Raw genomic sequence first — 24169 nt, forward strand, 5'->3', positions numbered from 1 at the left:
TTTAAGTACTGTTTCTGTTAAGTAATAAATACTTAATAAGTCTTTGTCTTCCTTCCTTACTTTTATATTATCAGTGTTTAATGATTTGTTCCTTTGGATATCATACTAAGAGCCAGGGTTCTAATTGTCAACTTCAGTCTTAATGCTCAAAGGATTTTTGAAAATAATCAGTGGTGTATTATTGATTTGTGGGCCTTTCTTTTTTATAGTCCTCTGACAACATACCAAGGGCTATTTTATGTGATAAACAAAGGATCCTCAAGAGTTTTAGTACAGGTTTAAGTTTGGTCCAATGGGTTTGTTTGGATGAATTAAATATTTTGGGCAATCAGTAATTTTTTGGGATGATCAGATTTGAAAGAATTAATATTATATCTTGGTGCTTTCTGGCAAGAAAACTTAAGTGTTTTACTTCTTATTACAGGTGAGTGATTTGAAAGGAAATACTTAATATTTTAAATAACTCTGGCATTTGAAATGTTAATGTAGATTCTTAAATGTTTTTAAGTTTGAGGCAGCTAGTTTTTGTTGTCTGTATCTGGCCTACAGGCTAGGAAAGAGTGAGTATTTCTAGTCTGCTTCTGAAGCCATTCCTGTTTAGTTTGAGGGGGAGCTTTGCCATATTATAAGGGTGAAAATGCAGAAAGAGTTGATTGGATGCTCTCAGTAGTTTTTTTTTTATCCACATCCCTTGCAGAACAAATATTTCAAAGAAATGTTGCTTTAGATGAAGAGCAGCTTCTCAGATTTCCAAGTTCTGGCGATGATGACACACTTGCCCTCACTGAGAATATAGTTTGGTGATGAAAACCTTGCTATATGTACTCAAAAACTGAGCCAGATGGAGTGCTTGAAGCAATTTTTCTTCATGGAAACAAAAAAATCTGAACTCCCCCACACTATATTTTTATGAATGTTGTCAGTGTTTCTATGTCTTAGGCAAATTCATTTCAAATCTCTTGGCTTCTGGGTTTTTTTTCCTCCCCCCATTAATATGATACAAGGAGGTTAGACGGTATGTAAGTGAGGCAGTCTACTTATATATAGAATGTACTTACAATGTGCCCAGCACTGGAGATACAAAGAAAGACAAAAAACATAGTCCCTACCCTCAAAGAGTATTCAGTCTAATGGAGGAGACAGTATTTAGATTGCTCTAAAATTTCTTATACAGCACTTTGTATACCTTAGAACTAACTCATAAGCTCTTAGAACAAAGTGACTAGTAGGGAGTGAAGAGTAGGGTAAGGATAGGAAAAGCCCTTTTGTAGAAAGTAGGATTTGATTTTAGAGCAGGAGTTCTCAAACTACGGCCCATGGGCCAGATGCGGCCCGCTGAGGATGTTTATGTGGCCCACCAGGTTATGGCAAATGGGCTGAGGGGCAGAGACAGAGTGTGAGCTTTTGTTTTTACTAAAGTCTTGAAGCAAGCCAGGGAAACTATCAAGCAGCAATGAAGAGGGAAAGCATGGGAAAGAGTCTGTGATAACACATGAATTCAGAATCTATTATCTCCATTGTAAAAAATCAGCTGAAATATTTTGTGATTGTTGGGTTCTACAAAGGAATTTCAGGGTTCCCTAAATAATTAAGAAATCTTACATTTTGCCCAAATCTATATCTCTTGTAAAATAATATATATGCATTTTGTAAGAATAAGAGAAAAGTGTAGATTTTCTTTTATCTAATTTGCTGGGACCATCCAGAATTTTGCATCCATGTGCAGAGTCACAGAGATAGATGTAGTCTGGAAACTCTGAGGTTTTCCCTTGGGCTTGATTAATTTTTCATTCAATAGCTTATCTTGTCTGTCTGCCATTAAGAAATATCACATTGAAAAGCATAAAACTCCTCCAGCAATGTTTTGGGTGAGACTTGGTTGGCCATCAAACCTACTCTGGTACTTTTACTTAAATTGGGGATGGGTTTAGGTCAGGTATGAGTCCTTAACATCTCAAAGACTTATCCAAAAAGGATTATTAATTTCTTTATGTTTTAAAGTAAAATGTTATTGTATTATAAAAGTCAAAACCCTTCTTAGCTCCCTCTCTCTGCACTACTGTAGATGTGGATTTCACAGAAGTGATCACCATTTATATGTGGAGTGCATTACCAGCCTGTTCTAATGTTTTGCAAACATGAATAGCATGTCTTTATTTTTTGCTCAGAAGTTGATAGACAAATTTGCTTCCACCAACAGTTTTAGTTCTCTGAGGCTGTTGCATCTCTAAAGGTCTATCTCATAGAGTTCTAGAAAAGATAGGAAGAAAGTCCTTTGGAAACTATAATGACCACACATTAAAAGAATATCCTTCAGATTACCTGGGCAACCTTTCTAATGACCATTTCTATATCCCTTCACCCCTATTCATCTTCACTCTAAGTTTAATTCTCAGTTTCCACCTTTGTACTGGCTCCTTTTTGAACTGCACTTACAGTCCATGCATCTTCCATCCTTTAAACAATAACACTAACCAACCAACCACCAACCATCATCTCATGCTGATCATTTTTGTTAATTACATTACTATGTGTGTCTTTCCTTTTCTGTGCAGAACTTCTTTCAAAAACTGTCTACCTTAGCATCCTTTCTTACTTTATAAGTTTTTCAACGAAAAAAAAAATCCATTTTCTCTTTCTCTTACACCACCCTCTTGGAAAAGAAAAAGAAGAGGCAAGAGAGGAGAAAGTTTTTAAAGGCAGTAGACATAGTCATGCAAAAGACTATGCATGCAAACTATATGCCTCATACTGTATCGTTGAGTATTTTTCATGACTGAAGGTGGGTGGTTTCTTTCATTATTGGTCCTGGAATTGTAGTTGCTCATTCTTTAGTTCTTAAGTTGTTTTTACTAGTGATCCTTTAATGGGCATATCTAATGTATTTTTTGCAGTTCTCCTCTTTCTGAATATTTTGCTTGCCTTTGACACTATTGATCACTCTTTTTTCCTGGATAACTCTTTTTTTCCTCTAGGTTTCTGTGTCTCTGTACTTTGACTGATGATTCTTTTTCTGTCAACTTGCAAAGGATTTTCGTGTGTGTGTGTGTGTGTGTGTGTGTGTGTGTGTGTGTGTGTGTGTGTGAGAGAGAGAGAGAGAGAGAGAGAGAGAGAGAGAGAGAGAGAGAGAGAGAGAGAGAATGAGAGAGAGAATACTCTCACCACCTATGAAATATGAACTTTCCTCTCCATGTATATTGTTTCACTTGGCAACCCTTTCAGTTCCCATGGGTTCAGTCCTCTCCAGGTTGGTGACTCTCAAATCTATTTGTCCAACTCTATCTTTTATCTGGGCCTGCAGTCTTTCATCTTCAACTGGATGCACCTTAAAATTTTTAACATGTAACATGTGCAAAACTGAGCATATGTTCTTTCCCTCCAAACTCGCACTTTTTCTGAACTTTGCTATTATTGTCAAGGGTATTACTAGGGACTCTGGCTCTCAAGCCAGGTGTCATCTTCAATTCTTCACTTAAATTTATCCCACATATTCAGTCTGTCTTTCATCATTTCTACTTCACACTACTCCTTTATTTCTTTTCACTTATCCGGCTCTCACATTGGTGCAGGTCTTCATCATCTCATGCTTAAGGACTACTAATAACCTTTCAATTCTTTCTGCCTTATGTCTTACCACTTCTGCCTAACTTTCATTGAGCTATCAAAATGACCTTCTAAATTCAGTCATGAAATGACCATTTCATGCTCTTGCTCAATAATATAAGTTATTTGTAATTTAAATTCCTTCACATCCTTTATTATTCCTACCTTTCCAGTCTCTTTACACTTTATTCTCTTATGTGTAGTAGGATCCATTTACACTGGACTATTTGCTGTTCTTTCAGATGATACTCCTTTGAGTTGGTACCCTTTTACTGCTTATGCCTTGTGTCCTGAATATTTTCCTTACTCACCTCTCTCTAAGCTTTTCTGACAGCTCAAATAAACCAAACTCCAAATCGGAAGAGAGAGTACAAAAAAGAGATTAAATGAAAAACCATCAGTGATGAATCTTGGAGATGAGAGGAAGACTGAAGACTGGCCTCTTTATTTATAGGTTGCATATATTTAGCATTTAAAAAAAAAAAAAAAGACAGGATTCAAAAAGAGGGGAAAATACTTTTTTGTTGTTGTTGATTTTTTTTGTTTTGTTTTTTTGCTGAGGTCATTGGGGTTAAGTGACTTTTCCAGGGTCACACAGTTAGGAAGTAAGAGGGAAAAAAATATAAGAAAGATGGCGGGGATGAAGAAATATTAACCTTGAATAAAGTAGAGAATAGTTTGGTAGAATAGGAAGCACTATCTTTCAATGTAGTGTTCATAAAAAATTAAAAACATGAAGATACCCAGGTGTTAAAATAAGGTCTAAAGCAAACTTAGGTGTTTCACCTCAATTCAAGAATGCCCATTATCACCATTACTGTTTGTTTAACACAGTGTAAGACTTACTGGCTTTTGCAGTACTTCCAGAAAAGAGATGCATAGGAGAAAAGTCTAGAGAAAGAAGAAATAAAATTATCATTTTATTTTGCAGATAATATGGAAATCTATATAGAGAACATTAGAATCAACTAGAAAGATTATAAAAATTTAGTCAAATAGAAAAATTGTCAAAAAACTAGTGGTAACAAGCATGTTTTCTGATAAATGCAATTAATATAGGCAGATATTTATCTAGACACCATCAAGAATCAAAATCAGCACCAAACACTCTTCCCTTCTCCCCTTGCCTCCTTTTAAATACTTGAGAAAGTTAATTAAATTGCCAAGCTAAAGGAGCAGCATACCTTATTGTACTTCCCTCAAATCTAAGAAAATCTAGCCAAAAGACAAACAAGAATGCATTTAAAGCTCTGAATCAATCTGGGAAATTTAGTTACTGGTGATAGATCTCTTTTGAATTTTGAGTCGCAATAGAAATGAACTATTGACTTCACACCTAGCCGTGGTACTTTTATAGATGTTAATCATTTATCTCACCAAAAAAAATTGTAGAAAAATATAGTAATCATAATCTCATAAAAATTACATTCAAGAAAAGGCCTTTGAAGAAAGTTAGAATTGAATTACAGACAAAATAACTAAATCCCAAAGAACTAGGAAGTTAAAAGACAAATATAGAAATGACAGAAAATTTCATTAAAGGAAATATTGAGACAACATACCAAAACTTGGGATGTAACTAAGCCATTTTTTACTTTTTATTAGTTTTTCTATACTCTTTCATCAGGAAAAAAAATAAATTCGCAGGAAATTTTATAAATCTAGACCAATCTAGACTAACTGAAACACGATGCTTAAAAAACATAAAAAATAAAAACTCAAGGAGAGTTCAAAGCAGTTATCAGAATTAGATGACATAGGTGAATACTTTAATATTATAAAGTGCCCAGAATAACAAAAGCAATAAAATACCTCAATTAAAAAAAAAATGTAATCAACCAATCATAAAAGACTTTCCAAGGGCAGCTAGATTTTGAAGTGGTTAGAATACCATATGAGGAGTAAAGAGGGCCTGAGATCAAATTTTGCCTCAGATCCTATGCAAGTTACTTAACCCTAATTACCTCACCAAAAAATCCCAAGACTTTATAAAGAAAAAGCTTATGAACTAGGATTTGCAAGTAAATTTAATCCAATATGCAAAGAATTAGTCTAATATTTATAACTTTGCAAAAAGTAAAAGAAGGGATCTTTCTAATCTTATTCTGTGATCCCTCACTGCTTCTGGTAATCAGAGACAATACTGAGAAAGAAAATCATAGATTGGTATACCAGTGTTCATTAACACTAATGAAAATAGATTACATGCAGTGACTGTTTTGGACTTAGACCAGGAATGTGGCTTTGGTTCAGAGTAATGACTATATGATTATTAAACCACATATATTAAATAAATAAGGAAAAACACACATCAGTAAATGATGCAATGCTTTTTGGGGGATATGCAAAATCTAACATCTTTTTTTGTTTGTTACTAGAATGATAATGAAGACATGGATTTTTTCCTTAATATACTAAATAGTATCTAACAACACGAGCAAGCAGTTACATATATTTGTGTGTATGAGTATATTTTATATGTGTGTGTGTGTATATATATATATATATATATATTTTTTTTTTTTTTTTTTTTTTTTATAAAAGAAAATTACATGCCTTTCCTTTACAATCATGGGTACCTAATTCAAGGATGCCCATTATCATTACTACTATTTAATGTGGTGAAAGACAAGGTCACTCCCGAAACTTGATAAAAAATTGAAAATAAACTTAGGAAGAAGCAAAAATTATGTTTCAGATGATGTGATAAGTTATGCAGAGAACACCAAATAGTCAACTATTTAGGGTAGAATTAATAAACTAGCAAAGTTGTGAATTATTAATATATGTCATCAGGATTCCCATATGATACTTCATCGGATGAGAAAAAATATTGCATTCAATAGAAATGCTGTGATACAAACATTTTTGAATCTACCAAGAGTTAATCAGCAAGCAAATGAATTAAACTACAAACAGAAGAGCTACTAGACTTATATTACGAAAGGATATTTTTTTTCGGCTACAAGAAAAAATGATGAAATTCATCTGGAACAATCAAGAAGTTCAAGGGAAGTAACTTTAAAAAAGTGAAAGGAACTCATTTGGGATCACAATTTCCCAAACCATTAACAAAATAATCATCATCAAAATGATTTGGTTTTAGTTTAAGAAAGAGATCAGTCACTAACTAGATCAGATTAGGTATCCAAAAACAAATTGATCAACTCCATGTTCCTGTTCCTGGAAATTATCTGTCAGAGAATGATTCACCTCCTGCCTTCAAGTTTGTGCTTAAATCCTGCTTTTTGGAAAAAACTTTACCTATTCTCCTGAGTTTTGGTACATTCCCTTTGTTAACCATTCCCAATTTACTCTTTCTCTCTCTTGCTTTGTTATATATAATTGTTGCATAATTTCCAAAATTAGATTAATAAGGGCGACTTTTACCTCTCTTTGTACCACTCAGTGCTTAGCACAGGGCCTGTCACAGTGCAGAGTTTTATCAGGGCTTTTATGGACTTTGCTTCTGTCATATCTTCACCCAGAAACTCTATTAAGTGATTAGTGCAATTCTTCACATAGTTGGTGCTTAATATGTTTATTTCCCTTCTCCTTCCTTTAATAAGGTGATGAAATAACCCATCCTTTATACTATCTTGTGTTTCTGTATCTGCATGTGCCTAGTTATATCTTGTCTCCCCCATTAAAATTTAACTTTCCTGAAGACAACAGGGACCTTTTTTTTTTTTTTTTTTTTTTAATGGTTCCCTCGTTGATGATAGATTTTGCTTTTTGAATTGTTCATGATGCCTAATTGTCATTTTTTGCTAATTTAAACTAAATTTAATTTTCTTTACCATTTTAGGCCCTGCTGTGGTTCCTCACCAGTATTATGGAGTTACTCCCTGGGGAGTCTATCCTGCTAGTCTTTTCCAACAGCAAGCTGCTGCTGCAGCCGCAGCAAGTAATTCAGCTAACCAGCAGACCACTCAGCAAACTCAGCAAGGGCAGCAGCAGGTATATGCATATCTCTGTTGTACATCAGTGAGATTCTAGGTACCTAAAGGCAGAATGTTTGTCATTAGGCAAATTCAAATGGATATTTTTTTAAAGAGAAGAAAAATACAACATGTGAGTCTGTGAAAAGGGACTTATGCCCCTTTCCATGTTTTCCATCTCTCAATTACTTTGATCTGTATGGGTTAATACCAGAAATTGCATGCCTTAAACAAATTCCATCTAGATTTCAGATACATGGTATGTGTTTATGCTTGTGACAATTCACAAAAAAAGGAAGCAATTTTGCCACAAAAGTAGATTCTTCATCATACATATATGTCTAAAGCTGTCCATTAACAATAGTACCTTTAGTTACAGATTTTGTTCTACATTAGCTCTTGCCTCTTTGACTCTGTCTCTTCCTTTCTCTTTCTGGGCCTCAGTTTTCTCCTTTGAAAAATGACAAAAGACTACAAAACCTCCTACTTAACATATTTCAGAGCAACCCAGATTGTAGGAGTTGCACAAGTCTTGCATTCCTTAGTCTTTTCTCTGTTAGTAGTTTTCTATTAATATATCTCAGAAAATCACAGATAATCAATTCCTCATCCAGTAGGACTATAGATTTTAAGTAAATTTAAATAGAATTTAAAGTTTTTTTTTTTTTTTTTTGTATGTTTTTGTTTTGTTTTTTGGAAATAGAGGAAGAATAGAAAAAAATTGACAACATATATCTGTATCATAAGAAATCTGTTATTATATGTGGTACTCATTAACTTTAATTACCCTCATCTGCAAATTCAAAATAATATGCATCAAGATAATTTTATGAATATTTTAACAACTATCCCCATTTTATGTAAAAGTTCTGTAATTATTTCCAATTTTTAAAAAAGGTGAAATTTGAAAAACTTTGGAGGGAACAGTCATTTTATAGAATTTAGAATGCCTTAAATATCTAGTGTTTATTAATGAGTTTTTGAAATAAATGATGACATTGGGAGATGTATTATTTTTTATTGTCATATGGTTTTGCTTAGGAATTTAATGGCAGCAGCACCCTTAGGCGATCAGCAATAGATTCACTTAGGTAAAGTATCAGGTGGCCAATGAATAACCTTTCAGCAAAACTTGCCTGTAAACTGCAACTATAAAGTATTGGGCTGATTTAGAGCTGTGGGGAAAATTTGTTAAACCATGGAGCAAATCCAAGCATTTTGATAGTATACATGCCATTTGTGTCCTGTGGTACTTGCATGTGTTTGATGAGAGAAAGACAGAGACAGATAGGGGAAAGAAAAGGAGAGAGGTTGGAGTGAAGTTTATATATTATATATTTATATGTAACATAACTATATATTATAAAGTTTATTTATTTGTTTTTAATAATAGTCTATTTTCAAAATACCTCCAATGAGAGTTTCAACATTCACCCTTGTAAAACTGTCTTTTGCAAATTTTTCTCCCGCTCTTCCCCTCATCTCCATCCCTAGACAGCAAGTAATCCAATATAGGGTAAATATGTGCAATTCTTCTAAGCATCTTTCCACATTTTCATGCTACATAAGAAAAATCAGATCAATAAGAGAAAGGAGAAATTAAAAAAAAGTAAGCAAATAGCAACAAAAAATGAGAAAACACTATGTTGTGATCCACATTCAGTCTCCTATAGTCCTCTCTCTAAATGCTAATCATTATCTCCATTACAAGTATATTGGAACTGGTCTGAATTACCTCATTGTTGACAAGAGCCAGGTCCATTAGAATTGATTAGCATAATCTTGTTGTTGCCATGTACAGTGATCTCCTGCTTCTGCTCATTGCACTTAGGGTAGTGTCAGTTCATGTAAGTCTCTCTAGGCCTTTCTGAAATCATCTGCTGATTATTTCTCATAGAACAACAATATTCCATCATATTCCATCATATAACTGTCTCAGTCATTCCCCAATTGATGAACATCCACTCAGTTTTCAGTTCCTTGCCATAAGTAATTTTACTTCTGAGCCTCTAGTTTCTTCATTTCTTAAATTCAGGCTTTGGATTTACTAACTTTAATATCCCCTCAGTGGCTGCCTTTGGTTGAATGGTCCATTGCATTCATTCCCCAGTCAGGCATTTTGTTTCCAGTTTTTCTTCATCACAGTTTGTTGACCAGAGTAGACATTTAATGATATTTTTGCAAATTAATCATAGCTCTAAGGCATAGTGAAGTTTATGTAATTGGGATTCATTTAAATACAAAGATTATCCTATGTCATTTAAAAATATGAAAAATAAGAGTTTAATGTATGATGCATTTTATTTATAGTTGATAATATACTAGTCATTATAATATGCTTTCATTGTACTATGTAATAAGATGAAATCTGTAATCTGGGAATATGAATAAATTCCTTTATCACTGAAGCAGCAAAATCTTTATACCAGCTTGCCTTCTATACTATTTTCATTCATTTCTTTGTTTTTTCCTTTTTTCAAAATTTAAAATTTATTTTTTACTTTTATTTCCATACACAGCTTTCTCTCTCCACTACCTAGTATGTCATTCTTTGTAACAAAGATTATGAAAAAGAGGGGGCAAAAGTAATTCACAACAAACCAGTGCATCTTTTTAGTTTGATTGTGTTTATACTATTCCAAATCCATAATTCCCCACAGCATCAAGGGAAGGAGAAATTTTTATCCTAAAAACATTAATGTCAATAGAAAGCACAACAATAAAGGTAGTGGTTCACAGCAGAGCTCAGACTTGAAATTTTCTAAGAAAGAGATATAGGAAGCATGTACATTTCAGCCTAAGATGTTGAGAGAAATCTTCTTATAAAATTGTTGTGGCAAATTTTGGTGTTTATGGAAACTTGCTGTTTTTAGCTTCACTGGGGGTATCTGCCTAGCCTGGAGATTACTAGGTATGATGCATATTTTAGTCATTTTTGTAGCTTAAAATTTTAAGTTGCTTTCCCGAATGTTTTTACCAGTCCATAGCTCCACCAAGAGGTGAACAAAAACACTCAGTTTGATTGATTACTCTTTTTAGTATTGTTCTGAGACAGAATCTATAGCAAGTGGATTAAAGTGGCAGTGAGGCAAATTTATGTCAGAATGTCAGGAAGAACTTCCTAACTAGAGAATGGACTGTCTTAGGAGACTAATGAGTCCCTGTCTTTGTAATAGTTGACCCCACAGATGTCGGTCTAGTTCTTAAGTTTTGTTGTTCTGTGATAGTCATTGTGTCAATTCCTTTCCTGGTTTTGCCTGCTTTATTTTGTGTTACATCATATTCCTCTGTCCGTATTTCTCACATTGGTAGCATATTAACTTCATGTCCCACATTTCATTTAGCCAATCTAAGGGCATCTATTTAAGTTTCCACTTCTTTGCTGCTATGAAAAGTATGGATGTAAAAAAAATATTTTCTTGGATAATGAAGAAGAGAAGGAAAAGAAGGAAAAAGTAAACTAGTGGACTAAATATATTTATGTGTGGGAATTGGTTCTAGCACAATGAAAATATGCGATGAGAATTCTGTTAATGTGACCACTTCACAAAGTTCATTGTTCATACTAATGAGGACCTAGATGTTTGTGGTATCATTCTTTTTATTATTGGCCTTTTTAGGTTTTGTAGTGGAACCTGGCACAGCAGCAATGGAAATTTTAGTCATTTTCTGAGAAAAAAATCTCAATTGATTTCCAGAATTATTGAACTAATTCATAACTCCACCCACAGCATAATAGGATGCCTGTCTTCCCATAACCCTCAGCATTGACTTTTCACGGCTTTGTCATCTTTGACAGTTTGCTTTGTACAAAAAAAAAAAAGAAAAGAAAAAAAAAGATTGATCTTTTAAAATGTACTCTTATTTTTAGTCACCTGGAGCTTTCTTTCATAGGCTTTTTTGTCTTTGTTGCTCTGTCGCCTAAAGACTGGAGAGATGCCCACATTGAAGAGTAAATGAGTATTTCAATATTTTTTGTTAGTGTGCTGCTCAGTCATACTGAGGAAGGCAGCCTACTCTTTATGCTCCATAGGCCATCCTCTTTTACTTTTACAGATTAAATGGAAAGGCTAAGTAGCATCTGTTCTAACTTAGGAATTTCCATGAGCACATGGCTTTATGAAAAGAACTCTCCTTAGAGCATTCAGGTTTGCATTGTTCCTGGAGCTGTGCTCTTTATCACACTGCTCCTCCAAATGAGCTCCAAGAAGGCTTCAGATAACTGCTCAGTTCCTAGCCTCAGTTTTCCTTCATCCCTTGTTTATGCTTAACATTAATGTACACATGATATCTTTAGATTTATTGCTAAGTGTTTTTTACCACTTCCCATCAATACTACTTTCTGGTAGACTTATTGGGGATAAACATTCAAGTATTGACATAACAAAAATGTCCCAGTTATAAATGTATATTGCTATAAGCAGCTAAGTGAAAAGTTTAATGACCTAATCATGTGGGTGGACCCAGCAGATAGCATTTTAGCTTTTGTATATTTACAGACTAAAAAAAGGAACAGTCAGAGAAAATTCCACACTTTTTTCAGATTGGAGTTGTATAACCCACCTACTCACAATAATGTATAAACTTAATATTTTTATTATTACATCAGGCTTTATTTAACATGTCGATTTCAGGCATACATGCAATTCTATTTATAGCCTTTTTTGAATAAGGATATTTAGTTTTGATCTTCCTAATTATATGAGGAAGCATTAGATATTTATTTAATGATAGAATCCCAACCGGGGGATTTAAATTTTTTTTTAAAATATGTTCCAAAAAATTGGTTTCCTTTACAATTATATCTATTTTATTAACTTAAGTACTTTATTCTTTAAAGCTTTTTATTTTCAAAAATTACGTACTGATAATTTTTCAATATTAACCGTTGCATAGCCTTGTGTTTCAGATTTTCCCGTCATTCCCCCTCACACCCTCCCCTAGATGGCAAGGAAGCCAATATATGTTATACATGTTAAATCCAATGTGCACACATATTTATACAATTCTCTTGCTTCACAAGAAAAATCAGATTAAAAAGGAAAGTAAATGAATAAGAAAACAATGCAAGTGAACAACAACAAAAAGAGTGAGAATGTTATGTTGTGATCTACACTTAGTTCCCATAGTCCTCTCTCTGGGTGTGGATGGCTCTCTTTATCACAAGATCATTGGAACTGGCCTCAGTCATCTCATTGTTGGAAAGAGCCACGTCCATCAGAATTGATCATCATATAATATTGATATTTCTATTAAGTACTTTAGTTTTGGAGAAGGGATTAAAAAGTCCTGGACTGTATTGCTACAGAATTGGTCCTTTACCCTGGGATTTCAGATATAGAAAGATAGAGTGAACAAGCATTATATTAAATGCTGACTGTGTCAGACGCTGGGCTAAAATTCCAAATACAATTAGAAACAGACAGTTCCCCTTAATTTTGAGGGGGAAAAATACATGGGAGAGAGAACAACTCCTAAAAATGGATCTGGGAAGAAGGTTGCCTTTGGAGAATGGACAAGTTGGAAAATTTGAGAGTCTAGAGTGGAGCATGTAGTGAAGGGACCTTGGCTAATCTGGATATTTCATGAAACAGTGGACCCAGACAAGCTCTCACCAGTCAGAGGAAGGGAGTATCTCCAGAATATGCAGCTTCTTCAATTTGCTACAAATTTGTGAGCTGCATGATAGGAGACAGAAAAAACCTCAAAGAACCAGCTGAGAGCTGTCCCAGTCAATTCTGGAATCAACTACCACTATGACTTTATATCCATGATTACTTTTTAAATCTTAACTATTTTGATTCCAGCTTTTCTTCCTTTGATCTAAATAAATGAGATCACATTTTCTAGTCAACAGAAATTAAGGATAGTCTGTGTTTAGAGAAAGAAGAAAAGAAAAATCCAAGAATTTTGAGGTCCAGAGCTATATGGACGTGGACATGTGTCATCCTTGACTATTCAGGTCTTCTCTGGACCCTAACTCCTTAAGCTCTATTTCTCACTGAGCTGTTCTGCCAGTTTCTACATTGGATTAATTTGACATACTTTTAAAACGCAAAACTCATATGCACTCTAGACTTCTGGAATTCTGTAATAGCTTTTCAAAACACTCCAGTGTATATGTTCATGCCCCTTGTATCTAGTAGCTCTTCCGTAAATCTCTAAATATCCCTTGGTGAGTCGTCACAGTAACTAAAACAATCTCTGATGCCAGAAGCAGAAATCAGTTGAAACTATAATGGTAGACTGATCCTTGTGGCTCGCCATCACTTGAGAGCTATAGAGAAATTCCATTACAGTACCATATTCATCTTTATGTGTTTCCTCACATTCCTTTTTTCCACAAATCTTTTGATAAATTTGAAGTTTATTCAAAGTGACATGTGGGAGTTTGTATCTAACTTCATCTAATCTCCTCTATCCACCTCTCCTCCTCTTTCTATCACTTGCCTCTCTACATACCTAGCATCTACCTGTCTTTCTGTCTATTTCTTGCTCTCTCCATTTCCATTGGAAAGTGCTCATTAAGACATCACACATGTGATGGAAAAACCTCAAGATGAAAGTCCTCCAGTTAAAATAGGTTGGTCCATTTGTTGATAAACTTGAGCAGCACAAGACCCATGTTAAGTGTATCCTGTATGTGAAGCAATAATGGGTCTACTAGGTCTTTTTGTGAAAAGCCAGCTTTCTAGTTATGCATTCAGTTGTGGAACTGAGGCTATGTGGAAGCTGTCAGTGTGACTGGCTTACCAATTGACTATTTGGACATCTGGGAGCCTGTGCTGCCTGTGATGCATGAGTGTGAATGAAGAACCTGGAAAGTGGCCCAGCCCACCAGCAGCTGGCTCGGCAAAAAAGGATTGATCAAGCCCTGGAAGTAGCTGCCACTGGAGTAGAATGGAGTAGAACAATCTTTGCAGAAGCCTGGAACCCCTGCTTTTCTACTTGTTTCACTACAACCTTAATGCTGTTTAAGGTGGTTGATCATAGCTTCATTCTTTCAAAAACAGTATTGTAAACAGAAGACACTTTAAATATCATCCATTCCAATCTCCTTGTTTTGTAGGTGAGAAAGCCTAGGGCCAGTGGCATGTGTCCCCACCCAGCTCTGGGTCTGCCTGCCCCCACAAGACCTTCACCTTTGCTATGAGGACAGACTTTCTGTTCTTCCATGTCCAGCTTTTCTCATTGGCTGGTTCATCTCATAGCTCCTTAAATTGGTCATGTACTTTCTGGATGTAGCTTGGTAGATAGACTCCCCAATATTTTAAATCCTCTATATTTATTTTGAGTGGAATTTTTCTTTCTGCTTAATCTTTTTTGGTAACATAGAGAAATGCTGATCATTTATATGGCTTTGTTTTATATTCTGTAACTTTGCTGAATTTATTACTTTTTGGTTGACTCTAGAGTGTGACTTTCGTATAGTTTACTTTTGATATATTTTGATATTTATATATGTCATAAACTATTCAGTTCACTAAATGTCATAAACCATTTACTTCACTTGTTAAACCATCACGTGGAAAAAATGGAGAAGGAAATAAATATATTGCTCTTTCACATTTGGGGCATACATTACATTTGTTAGTTTAATTGCTCATTTACTGAATGTTGGATATTTAAATTGTTTCCAGCTCTTTGTAAAACCCAATAATGCTACCATGTTAAGTCCATGATTAGAGGCAGCCGAGTGGCACAATGGAGAGGGGGCTGGAGCTAGGAAGAACTAAATTCAAATCCAGCCTCAGATACCTCCTACTTATTTGATCCCATACAAGTCACTTAACCTTTGTCTGCCTCAGTTTCCTCTATTGTAAAAAAGGGATAATAATAATAATAATAATAATAATAATAATAATAATAATAATAATAATAATAATAATAATGATATCTACTCTACATAGTATGCTGTATTGATTAAATGAGATTTGTGAAGTGATTAGCACAGTCCCTGGGACATAATGGATGCTGTATAAATGCTTATTCCCTTCCCCATGTATACTTTTTAATCTCTTTTTTTTTCCTTCCTTTTTGACAAGATAGAATTCTGATAGAATTTTATTTTCTGATAGAATGCCAATGTGAATTGTCCTTTCATATGATTTATGAATCATATAAACTTGTAGATTGCTTTTTAAAGAGATTCTATCCTAAGGGTAATAGTAGTGTGTCAGTGCTCCTTTCCCCCCAAAACCCCTTAATTTTCATATTTTAATTACTGAGGGTAAAAAAGCAACAAGCTTCCAAGTCAGATCTTGTAAATTTTTGTTCAACATTTTATTGAGTCCCTCCTCTGCACAGAACTATGCCCTTAGGTGCTGAGGGGAGAGACTTAGCTCAGTGTTTACATTCTTATATGGGAATGGGATAGGGGCAGTGATAATTACAGTCCCCAGGCCTGACAAGCAAAGTTCTTGGCAAGCGACGGTGGACAAGAATTGAAGTATGATCTTCACAAATTTGGATCTTTCACAATTTTACTCAGAACAAAGAAAAATCTGGGAGGCGGGGGAGGCAGTGGCTTTTGTGTTGGCCTGTACAGGAATGTTAGAGATGGACACATCTGGAGGAAGGCAGAGAGCAGGGAGAGGATGTTGGAGGCTTAAGGGACAATGGAAGGAGGCAAAACATGTCATCCTTGATTAAAAGATGCCAAGAGCCTGGCTGCACCTTAGGTATTTGACTTCAGTACGATAAGGTTGAAAAAAACAAGTCATATTTAATATTCAATTCTTCATTTGTCCATGGGGAGAGGGTTATTGAGTTCAGACTCTGAAACCTGGGCTAAGTTCTGTGCCTTAAGCCCAAAGGCTGGGTTAGGATTGGGATGTGATCCAATGCTTGGTGGGCAAACCCTCTTGTTTGCTCTTGTTCCCTCATCTGCAAAATAGATATAATAAGAGTAATTACTTCCCGGGATTTTTGTGAGGATAAAATGAGAAAATATTTGTAGGGTGCTTAGCAAACTCTGAAGTGGCATAGAAACTTCAGTAGTAGGTTTTTTTTTTTTTTTTTTTTTCATTTATTGTCACAACCATCTTTTCTGTGATTGACATCCCAGTTCTCATTTCTGTTCTTTAGCCTTTGGTCTTTCCCTGTTTTTTTCTCCTGTGTGTATTTATAAACATTTTTAATGATGTCTTCTCCCCCTCTCTCCCCCTTATTTTTACATTAGTATTTCTTTCAACATTCTTCCCCCTTGCAGAGAGCTGTTTCATGTAATGAATAATATGTGTTTTTAAAAGATAAAGTGTCTTGTATTTGATGAATATGTGGGAAAAGAACTTTTTTCCTAATGGAGATTTGTTCCATCTTACCAGTCACATAAGTGTGAGTACATGTGTTGCCATTAGGAGCTTCTGATAAGGAGAGAAGAGCTGATCTGTTTTCTGCTTTGTTTCTAGGTTCTTCGAGGAGGTGCCAGCCAACGTCCTTTGACCCCAAATCAGAACCAGCAAGGTCAGCAAACTGATCCACTCGTAGCAGCTGCTGCGGTAAACTCTGCTCTGGCATTTGGGCAAGGTTTGGCTGCAGGGATGCCAGGTACAACTTCACTCTTCATTTTTCAGCAGTGACCAGAGATAGTTAGCTTGTTCAGCTATCATTGTAGACTGGCTAGGATGACACACTTGCCCTCACTGAGACAATTCATTGATTAAAACCTTTGATTGTACTCATTGGTTCTGAGCCAGTCTTAATTTTTTTTTGCTTTTCAATATTTGGTCCTGGAAAGTGGGCATGTTAGGGATTTTACATTTTAGTCCTAAAGTTGTCTTCATCTTTCTAGTTTGTTTTATATATATATATCAATGCTAACACTCTTGTAAGGCCTCCATTTTAAAACCAACAGTTTAATTCATATGGATGCTAATAGCAATAAATGAACGCTATACTTTGATTTGGTAGACTCCTGTCTACCCTCAACATTGTTGGTAGAGGTAATTATGGCACTTAACAAAGAGATAAGAAACAGCTTGTCCCTTGCTGCTGTATGGAAATGCTGATTTAATCAAGGTGTCTGGATAAAGTTGGAATCCTAGAAGTGAAAGACCATTGGATTGGGTGTCATTAAAAAAAAAAAAAAAAAAAAAAAAAAAGGCTTTACTGTACTTAGTGATCTCATGTTACCCAACAGGACAAAACTAACTTAGCATTAACATGTGGTTAAAGCACGATGTTACTTTCCCAAATTGGTCTGATTAGTAATATAGTTCTCTCTGAGCCAAAGGGGTTACTGATTTTGTCATATTTCTAGATCAGCCGGTTTCAGAAAAAGTTCCTTAACAGTCAGAAAATCATTACTGACCTCTCCTCTCCTCCATGCCTTTTTTTTTTTTTTTTCACATGCCTGTGGTCAGTTTTTCATCTTAACTCTTGATATAGTCAGAAAAGAAAATATTGATGAGTAAACTCTTTTGTCTTCAGTACTATATAATTTTGAATCCTTAATTGCTCCACGTATATGTGTGTGATGAAGTTATGTATCTGGAACACATCCATGGTACTCCTTCCATATTTAGTATTGATCTATTGATTTTCCCGCCTCCGCAGGGTATCCTGTCTTGGCACCGGCTGCTTATTATGACCAAACAGGGGCCCTTGTTGTCAATGCTGGGGCTAGAAATGGTCTGGGAGCTCCCGTTCGTCTCGTAGCCCCTGCCCCCGTCATCATCAGCTCCTCAGCGGCACAAGCAGGTATGTTTCTTTTTATCCATCCAAGTCTTATATTTTGCAGCACAGCTTTAAATAGTTGTAGGGAGTGGGGGTGGGTTGGTGTTTTTTCTTTAGACTATTTAAAAATAACCTGTTTGATCCCTCCCTCATTGTGAAGCACTATCACCTTTGGCATTGTCTCTTTTGTGTGTGACATTCAAGGAGGTTCAGAAACTATAGATGCTCTCTTCTTACTATTTGATCAGAAAGAGTTACAGTAGGTCCAACCTTCACTTGAATATAAATTTTGCCCACACAATTCCTGATAAATAGTGCTCTAGTTTTCACTTCTAGAGAATTTCTAATGACCTTTGAGATCACTTCTTATTGAGATAGCTCATTTTGCTTCGGGATAGTTCAGTTTTTCCTTAATAAGCCACAGTTTGCATTAACTTAAATTTACATTCATTCTTCCTTCTTCTGTCCATTAGATTCAAGAAGAGAACACTAGAATGGAAAAAAAAAAAGGCATAATATAGATGGCTTAGGAACACATTTTTATAAGAGGGCTGGATTTGGCATGCAGAGGTTGAGATTTAAATTGTGGCTCTGTGATCTTGAGTCAGTCACTTCTCTTTGGGTCTTAGCAGTAGAGTAGTGGGTTGGATTAAATGTTCTCTAAAGTCCCAATTTAGTTTTTGGTGTTTTATTTTGTTATTGCTTTATGTATTAGATTCTGTCATAAGATAATATGATCTCTTTGTAATTGCTTTCTAAGGGGAAAAAAGAATATTTTGGGATTTAGACCCCATTGCCCTAATCCACTGTGTTTGATTTTCTTATCTGTAGCTGTTGCAGCCGCCGCAGCCTCTGCTAATGGTGCAGCTGGTGGTCTTGCAGGCACAACAAATGGACCATTCCGCCCATTAGGAACTCAGCAGCCTCAACCCCAGCCCCAGCAGCAGCCCAACAACAACTTGGCATCCAATTCATTTTATGGCAACAGCTCTCTGAGCAGCAACTCACAGAGCAGCTCCCTTTTTTCTCAAGGCTCTGCCCAGCCTGCCAACACTTCCCTTGGATTTGGGAGCAGCAGCTCTCTTGGAGCCACTTTGGGATCAGCCCTCGGAGGATTTGGAACCGCAGGTAGCAATCATGCTTGAGGTGCCTTTCAAGTGAATGTCGTGTTCTAGTCTTGATGGAGCCCTGGAAATATTGCATGAGCTTCTCTTGATCAAAGTCATTGAAAATTTGACTTCACTAGAAAAGAAAGTCCAAGATAATCAACCACTCACTCTGAAATATGATGGATCTTCTTCTCCTGGTTATAAAGATAGACATTTACTTCAGATTACCTGAGCAAGTGGTACAGTGTCTGACGTAGAGCCAGGAAGTCCTGAGTTCAAATCCAGCTTTAGACAGTTATTAGCTAAGTGTCATCACTGGGTAAATCACTTACTCTCTCAGCCTCACTTTTCTTATCTGTTAAATGAGAATAATACTGGTGCCTATCTGATGGGGTTGTGGTAAGGATCACACAGATGAAATAACATGTAAAGCTTTTCGTAAAGCCTGAAGGGTTATATAAAGGGTAACTGCTATCCCTGCTACTACTACTCCTACTACTGCTACTCCACCACCACCATCCCTAGCTGTTGCTGCTGCTATTGCTGCTTTACTAATACTACTACTACTACTACTTCTCACCATTTAGTTGTTTCATTCTAGATCATAGATCATTTAGCCTGGTACCAATTCATAGAACTTATTCCAGGTACAGGAAAGAAGGTGCTTTTCTAAATAGTAGATATTTTTTAGTGAGGAAAACAGACCCAAACTATCTCAACTACACGTAAATTTGCAAGGGCCTTGATGGTGAAGAATGGTCCTTGGATTGTCATGTCTTAGGGGCCAGGTTGCTGTTCTGGCAAAGTGGAAGGAGTTTTTACTCTGAGGTGCTTATAATGTCCATGGAATTGGGGAGAATGCGAAGCAGGAGGTTATCCAACTAGGTGAGATGCGTTGTGGTCATTGGGAACGCCTGAGGAAGAAGGAGTTAGTTCTGTCTGGGACGAAGTATCAGCAAGTGCTAAATAGCCCATCCTGTGATTATCTAGGGATCGGAGAACCTGAATCTCTATCATGACCAATCATGACCATATGGAGGGAAAATCCCCTGTCGCACAGTGTTTTTAATATTGCCCAGCCATCCAATGGAGAACAGTAACATTGCTGCTTAGAATCTACAAGGGGCTGAGCCACACCTTTTTCCTCTTCTGTGGTTTTTGCTGTGTTGAGTCCGTATTTGTCCAGGAGGGTTTTCTCTTTCCACCATACGAGTTGGCTGGCTTCTAGGCAGGCTGTTTCATGGGAATGTGGTGTTTTGAGCAGCTAGGTGTTGTCAGCTCTCCTTTTCTCTTGGCATTCGGTACTACTCTTTATGCTGTCCCTAGTGCCAGGTGGGCAGAGGGTATAGAAGGGGAGGATCCAGACCAGGTTATAATGTACCTTGTTTTAGAAGCATGTCATTGGCTTTGTTCTTAAAGCCCCAGGGCTGCTCTAATATACATTGTTTCAATTCTATTTTAGTGGCAAACTCAAATACTGGTAGTGGCTCCCGCCGAGACTCCCTGACTGGCAGCAGTGACCTATATAAGAGAACATCCAGCAGTTTGACCCCCATTGGACACAGTTTTTATAATGGCCTTGGCTTTTCTTCCTCTCCTGGACCTGTGGGAATGCCTCTCCCTAGTCAGGGGCCAGGGCATTCCCAGACACCACCTCCTTCTCTCTCTTCACATGGATCTTCTTCAAGTCTGAACCTGGGTAAGAGCTGTTATTAGCCCTATCTTGTTCTCTTGCACATCTCAAAAAATACTTTGCAGGTGCAATTATAGCCACTTGATTCCATAAGAGGGTCAGCTCTATACCTGTAGACTTGGCCCTGTTGCTGTATACTTTGGGTTCCTGATTATTTCAAATTTGTTATCTAGTATCAGAATTTGATACTGGAGTTTATAAATTTGGGAAGTGCATTAGTGGGAAATGATCTCCATTATTCTTTAAAGCCCCACATTGTCCAATGCAGATATCTCATCTGGCAACTTTATGGCTAGGAAATCTCAAAAGGAATAGGTAGGGCTACAGTTGGAAGCCTGGTCTCCTTACTTGATAAATATCTTTGCTTCTTCTAGCTCTTACCACACAAATGGCTGAAGGATACTTTGAAGGCTCACACATTGGTTTTTGTTTTTGTTTTTTTTTTAGCAAGGTGGCACAGTGAACAGAGATTGCTGGGCCTGGAGTCAGGAAGCCCTGAATGGAAATCTGGCCTCAGACACTTAGCAGTTGTGTGACTCTGGGCAAGTCATCTCACCTCGGTTTGCCTCAGTTTCCTCAACTGTAAGATAATATCCTCTACTTCCCAGGGTTGTAAGGATCAAATAAGATAGTATTTTTAAAGAGCTTAATGCTATGGACATAGCAGGTGCCTAATACATGCTTGTTTACTTTTCTTTGTGTATGATCCCATTTCCTAATAGGGGAGTTGAAGGATCTATGTGGATAGTTCATAAAACAAAGAGTCTCGAGGCCAAATGAGAAAATCTTAAAAATATAAGCCCAAGATTGGGTTAGGTTTGATGTCTATATTCAGGACAGGGATAGTACGGATAAAGGAAAACGTGTTCTCTCAGCAAATTTCTCTGTATGGTAGAAATAGAAAATACTTCTTTAGGCTTGAAAAGTTTAGAATGAGTGAAAATGGTAACATGACAATGATCATTTACAAGTTCCTTAAGGACTTAGCAGTTTTGCAAAGGATGTTATGAAATTCTCATTTTATCCTCACAACCACCCTGCATGATAGATGCTCTTTGAGGCAAACAAGGTTAAATGACTTGCCTAGAGTCACCCAGCTAGTAAGTGTCTGAGGCTAAATTTGAACTCAAGTCCTCCTGACTCCAGTCCAGTGTCACATCACTGTCCCACCTAGGTTTCTTCAAATAGTTATATAAAATATCTTATCTCTTTTGAGACATTCTGATTCACATAGTGGAGTGTCACATTTGGGAGCTAATTTTATTTAGAGCTGTGTGGGCTCTCCATTCCCCCCACTAGCACAGATTGGAGCTCTTCATTGCTATCTCATCCTGTGGGATTTTTGGTCATTTTCTTCTATTCATCCTCCCTAGAGGAATTGCTTGCTGTCCTGGAGTTCTTTCTTTCAAATTTTTAATATTACTAGTGTATTTCTCCCACAGTCCATCTGTTATTCCTCGAATTCTCTATGTGACTTGCTTGCTTTCCATTTATACATTTCTTTCCCACTAATTCTGGTATGCAGATCATGATATGTTGCATCCACCTTTGAACCTATTATGTTTCTCTGTATCGTTCTTTGGATCATCTTTTTTTTTTTTTTTATTCTTCTGAGATCTTTGGGTTTGGGGACTCATAGCCATATAGCATCACTAGGAGATGACTGATGTTCAAAGAATGATACCCTAGCCTCAGGGAGCAGGTGGAGATTGTGGGAAAGTCCCATGCCACTCTCCTATACCTTCTGACCTTCTTGACTCCTCTTCACTTCACTTGGATTGTCCTTCTCCTCAGGATGCCCCTAAGAGAGTAATAGACATTTCATCGCTTCCATCCAGGAGAGAGCTGTTCCCCAATCCACACAAGAGGCAGGAAGGACAGAGATCTCTCTCTCTTTTCCCAAAGCTGGCACCTTTGTTTGCAGCTGTCTCTATGTTCTTTTTACCCCCTTTGTCTGAGCTAAACAGGGGATGGTGGCACTTTGGGTGGGCATGGTCGGCTAGGCCTAGGGCATTCCTCCCTGTATCTCCTGTTTCCTGCATTGGGTTACATTTTCTTCTTCCTCTTTTTTCTGCTTTCATCTTCCAAGCAGGGGATTATGGGAAATTGTTTTTCTTTCGACTGCAGCTTGTTTTCTTCATCTTCTCATGTGAATGTGCCAGATGGCTACCGGACTTCCTTATTCAATTTAGTTTCAAAATTAAAATTCAGTGGTTATATTTGATGACATTATCAGTGACCAAAAGATAAGTCCTTACTGAAGGAAAATTGGCAAGTATTAGAACTGACTGCAAACTCAGCATGACTGATTTCTGATTAGTATTTCAGCTTTGATTTCTGGCACAGTGGAAAGTGACTGGGCCAGGAATCGGCCCCTGGATTCAAATCCTTTTTCTGATACTACCCATGTGATCTTAGGTAATAAAATACATTTATTATATGCTTTTTGTGTGTTGGGTCCTGAGAACACAAAGAAAAATGCTCAGCTATCCTTCCCTTGGAGAGGCTTACAGTCTACCTGAGGAAGACAACATGTACATTTAGAAGTATATACAAAAAATCAAGGTAATTTTAAAGAAAAGTAAAATTTAATCTTTTCTTAACCTTTCTGGGACTCAGTTTTCTCTAGTATAAAATTCTGAGGTTATGCTGGGTATCCTCTAATAATTTTTTGAACTCAGTGAATAATGATAAGCATTATAGTCATTAAAATAGAAGGAAAAAAGAATGCTAGAAGTCATTAATTTTAGAATTGGCTTTTAAATGCAGTTGAACTGAGATTATGGGTATTGGTTGAATGAGCATGTCAGAAAATCCAGCAGAAAGCTTAGAGACCTAGCCTATCAAACCTAGCTTTTCAGCCACACAGTTTTAAGATTCATTGTACTAGCAAGTTAACCCAGTAAGTCCTTGGGCTTTCACTTTGGTGGGATACAGGCAGAAATGAGTTTGTGTGAAGCTGTTACTTAGTTTTAAGACTATCTTGGAACCTATATTAAAAGAGCAAATAGTATTTGAGTTTAATTAGGTCTCTCTAGTATTTATTCCTTGCTTTCTTACATTTCCCATCTTAAAACAAATGATATGATAACCTTGAATTAGGGCTATGGACTTGAAAAGCTTATTTTCTTATCCTCCATTGCACT

General features: G+C 36.4%; 1 protein-coding gene and 2 non-coding genes across 3 annotated transcripts in view; all 3 read left to right on the plus strand.

Moving 5' to 3' along the window:
- PUM1 (pumilio RNA binding family member 1) overlaps nucleotides 1-24169 on the plus strand; it is a 169998-nt gene that overhangs the window by 109921 nt on the left and 35908 nt on the right. Inside the window, 5 exon segments of the mRNA XM_074305535.1 lie at nucleotides 7412-7563; nucleotides 16955-17093; nucleotides 18102-18245; nucleotides 19053-19349; nucleotides 20793-21029. Of these exon segments, the coding sequence (XP_074161636.1) occupies nucleotides 7412-7563; nucleotides 16955-17093; nucleotides 18102-18245; nucleotides 19053-19349; nucleotides 20793-21029 (969 nt within the window).
- Nucleotides 757-842, plus strand: LOC141565237 (small nucleolar RNA SNORD103/SNORD85). The gene has a single exon (XR_012488915.1). It is a non-coding gene; the product is annotated as a small nucleolar RNA SNORD103/SNORD85 (small nucleolar RNA).
- LOC141565238 (small nucleolar RNA SNORD103/SNORD85) lies at nucleotides 17161-17243 on the plus strand. The gene has a single exon (XR_012488916.1). It is a non-coding gene; the product is annotated as a small nucleolar RNA SNORD103/SNORD85 (small nucleolar RNA).

This window comes from Sminthopsis crassicaudata, chromosome 3, assembly GCF_048593235.1.
Source record: "Sminthopsis crassicaudata isolate SCR6 chromosome 3, ASM4859323v1, whole genome shotgun sequence".
Taxonomy (NCBI): domain Eukaryota; kingdom Metazoa; phylum Chordata; class Mammalia; order Dasyuromorphia; family Dasyuridae; genus Sminthopsis; species Sminthopsis crassicaudata.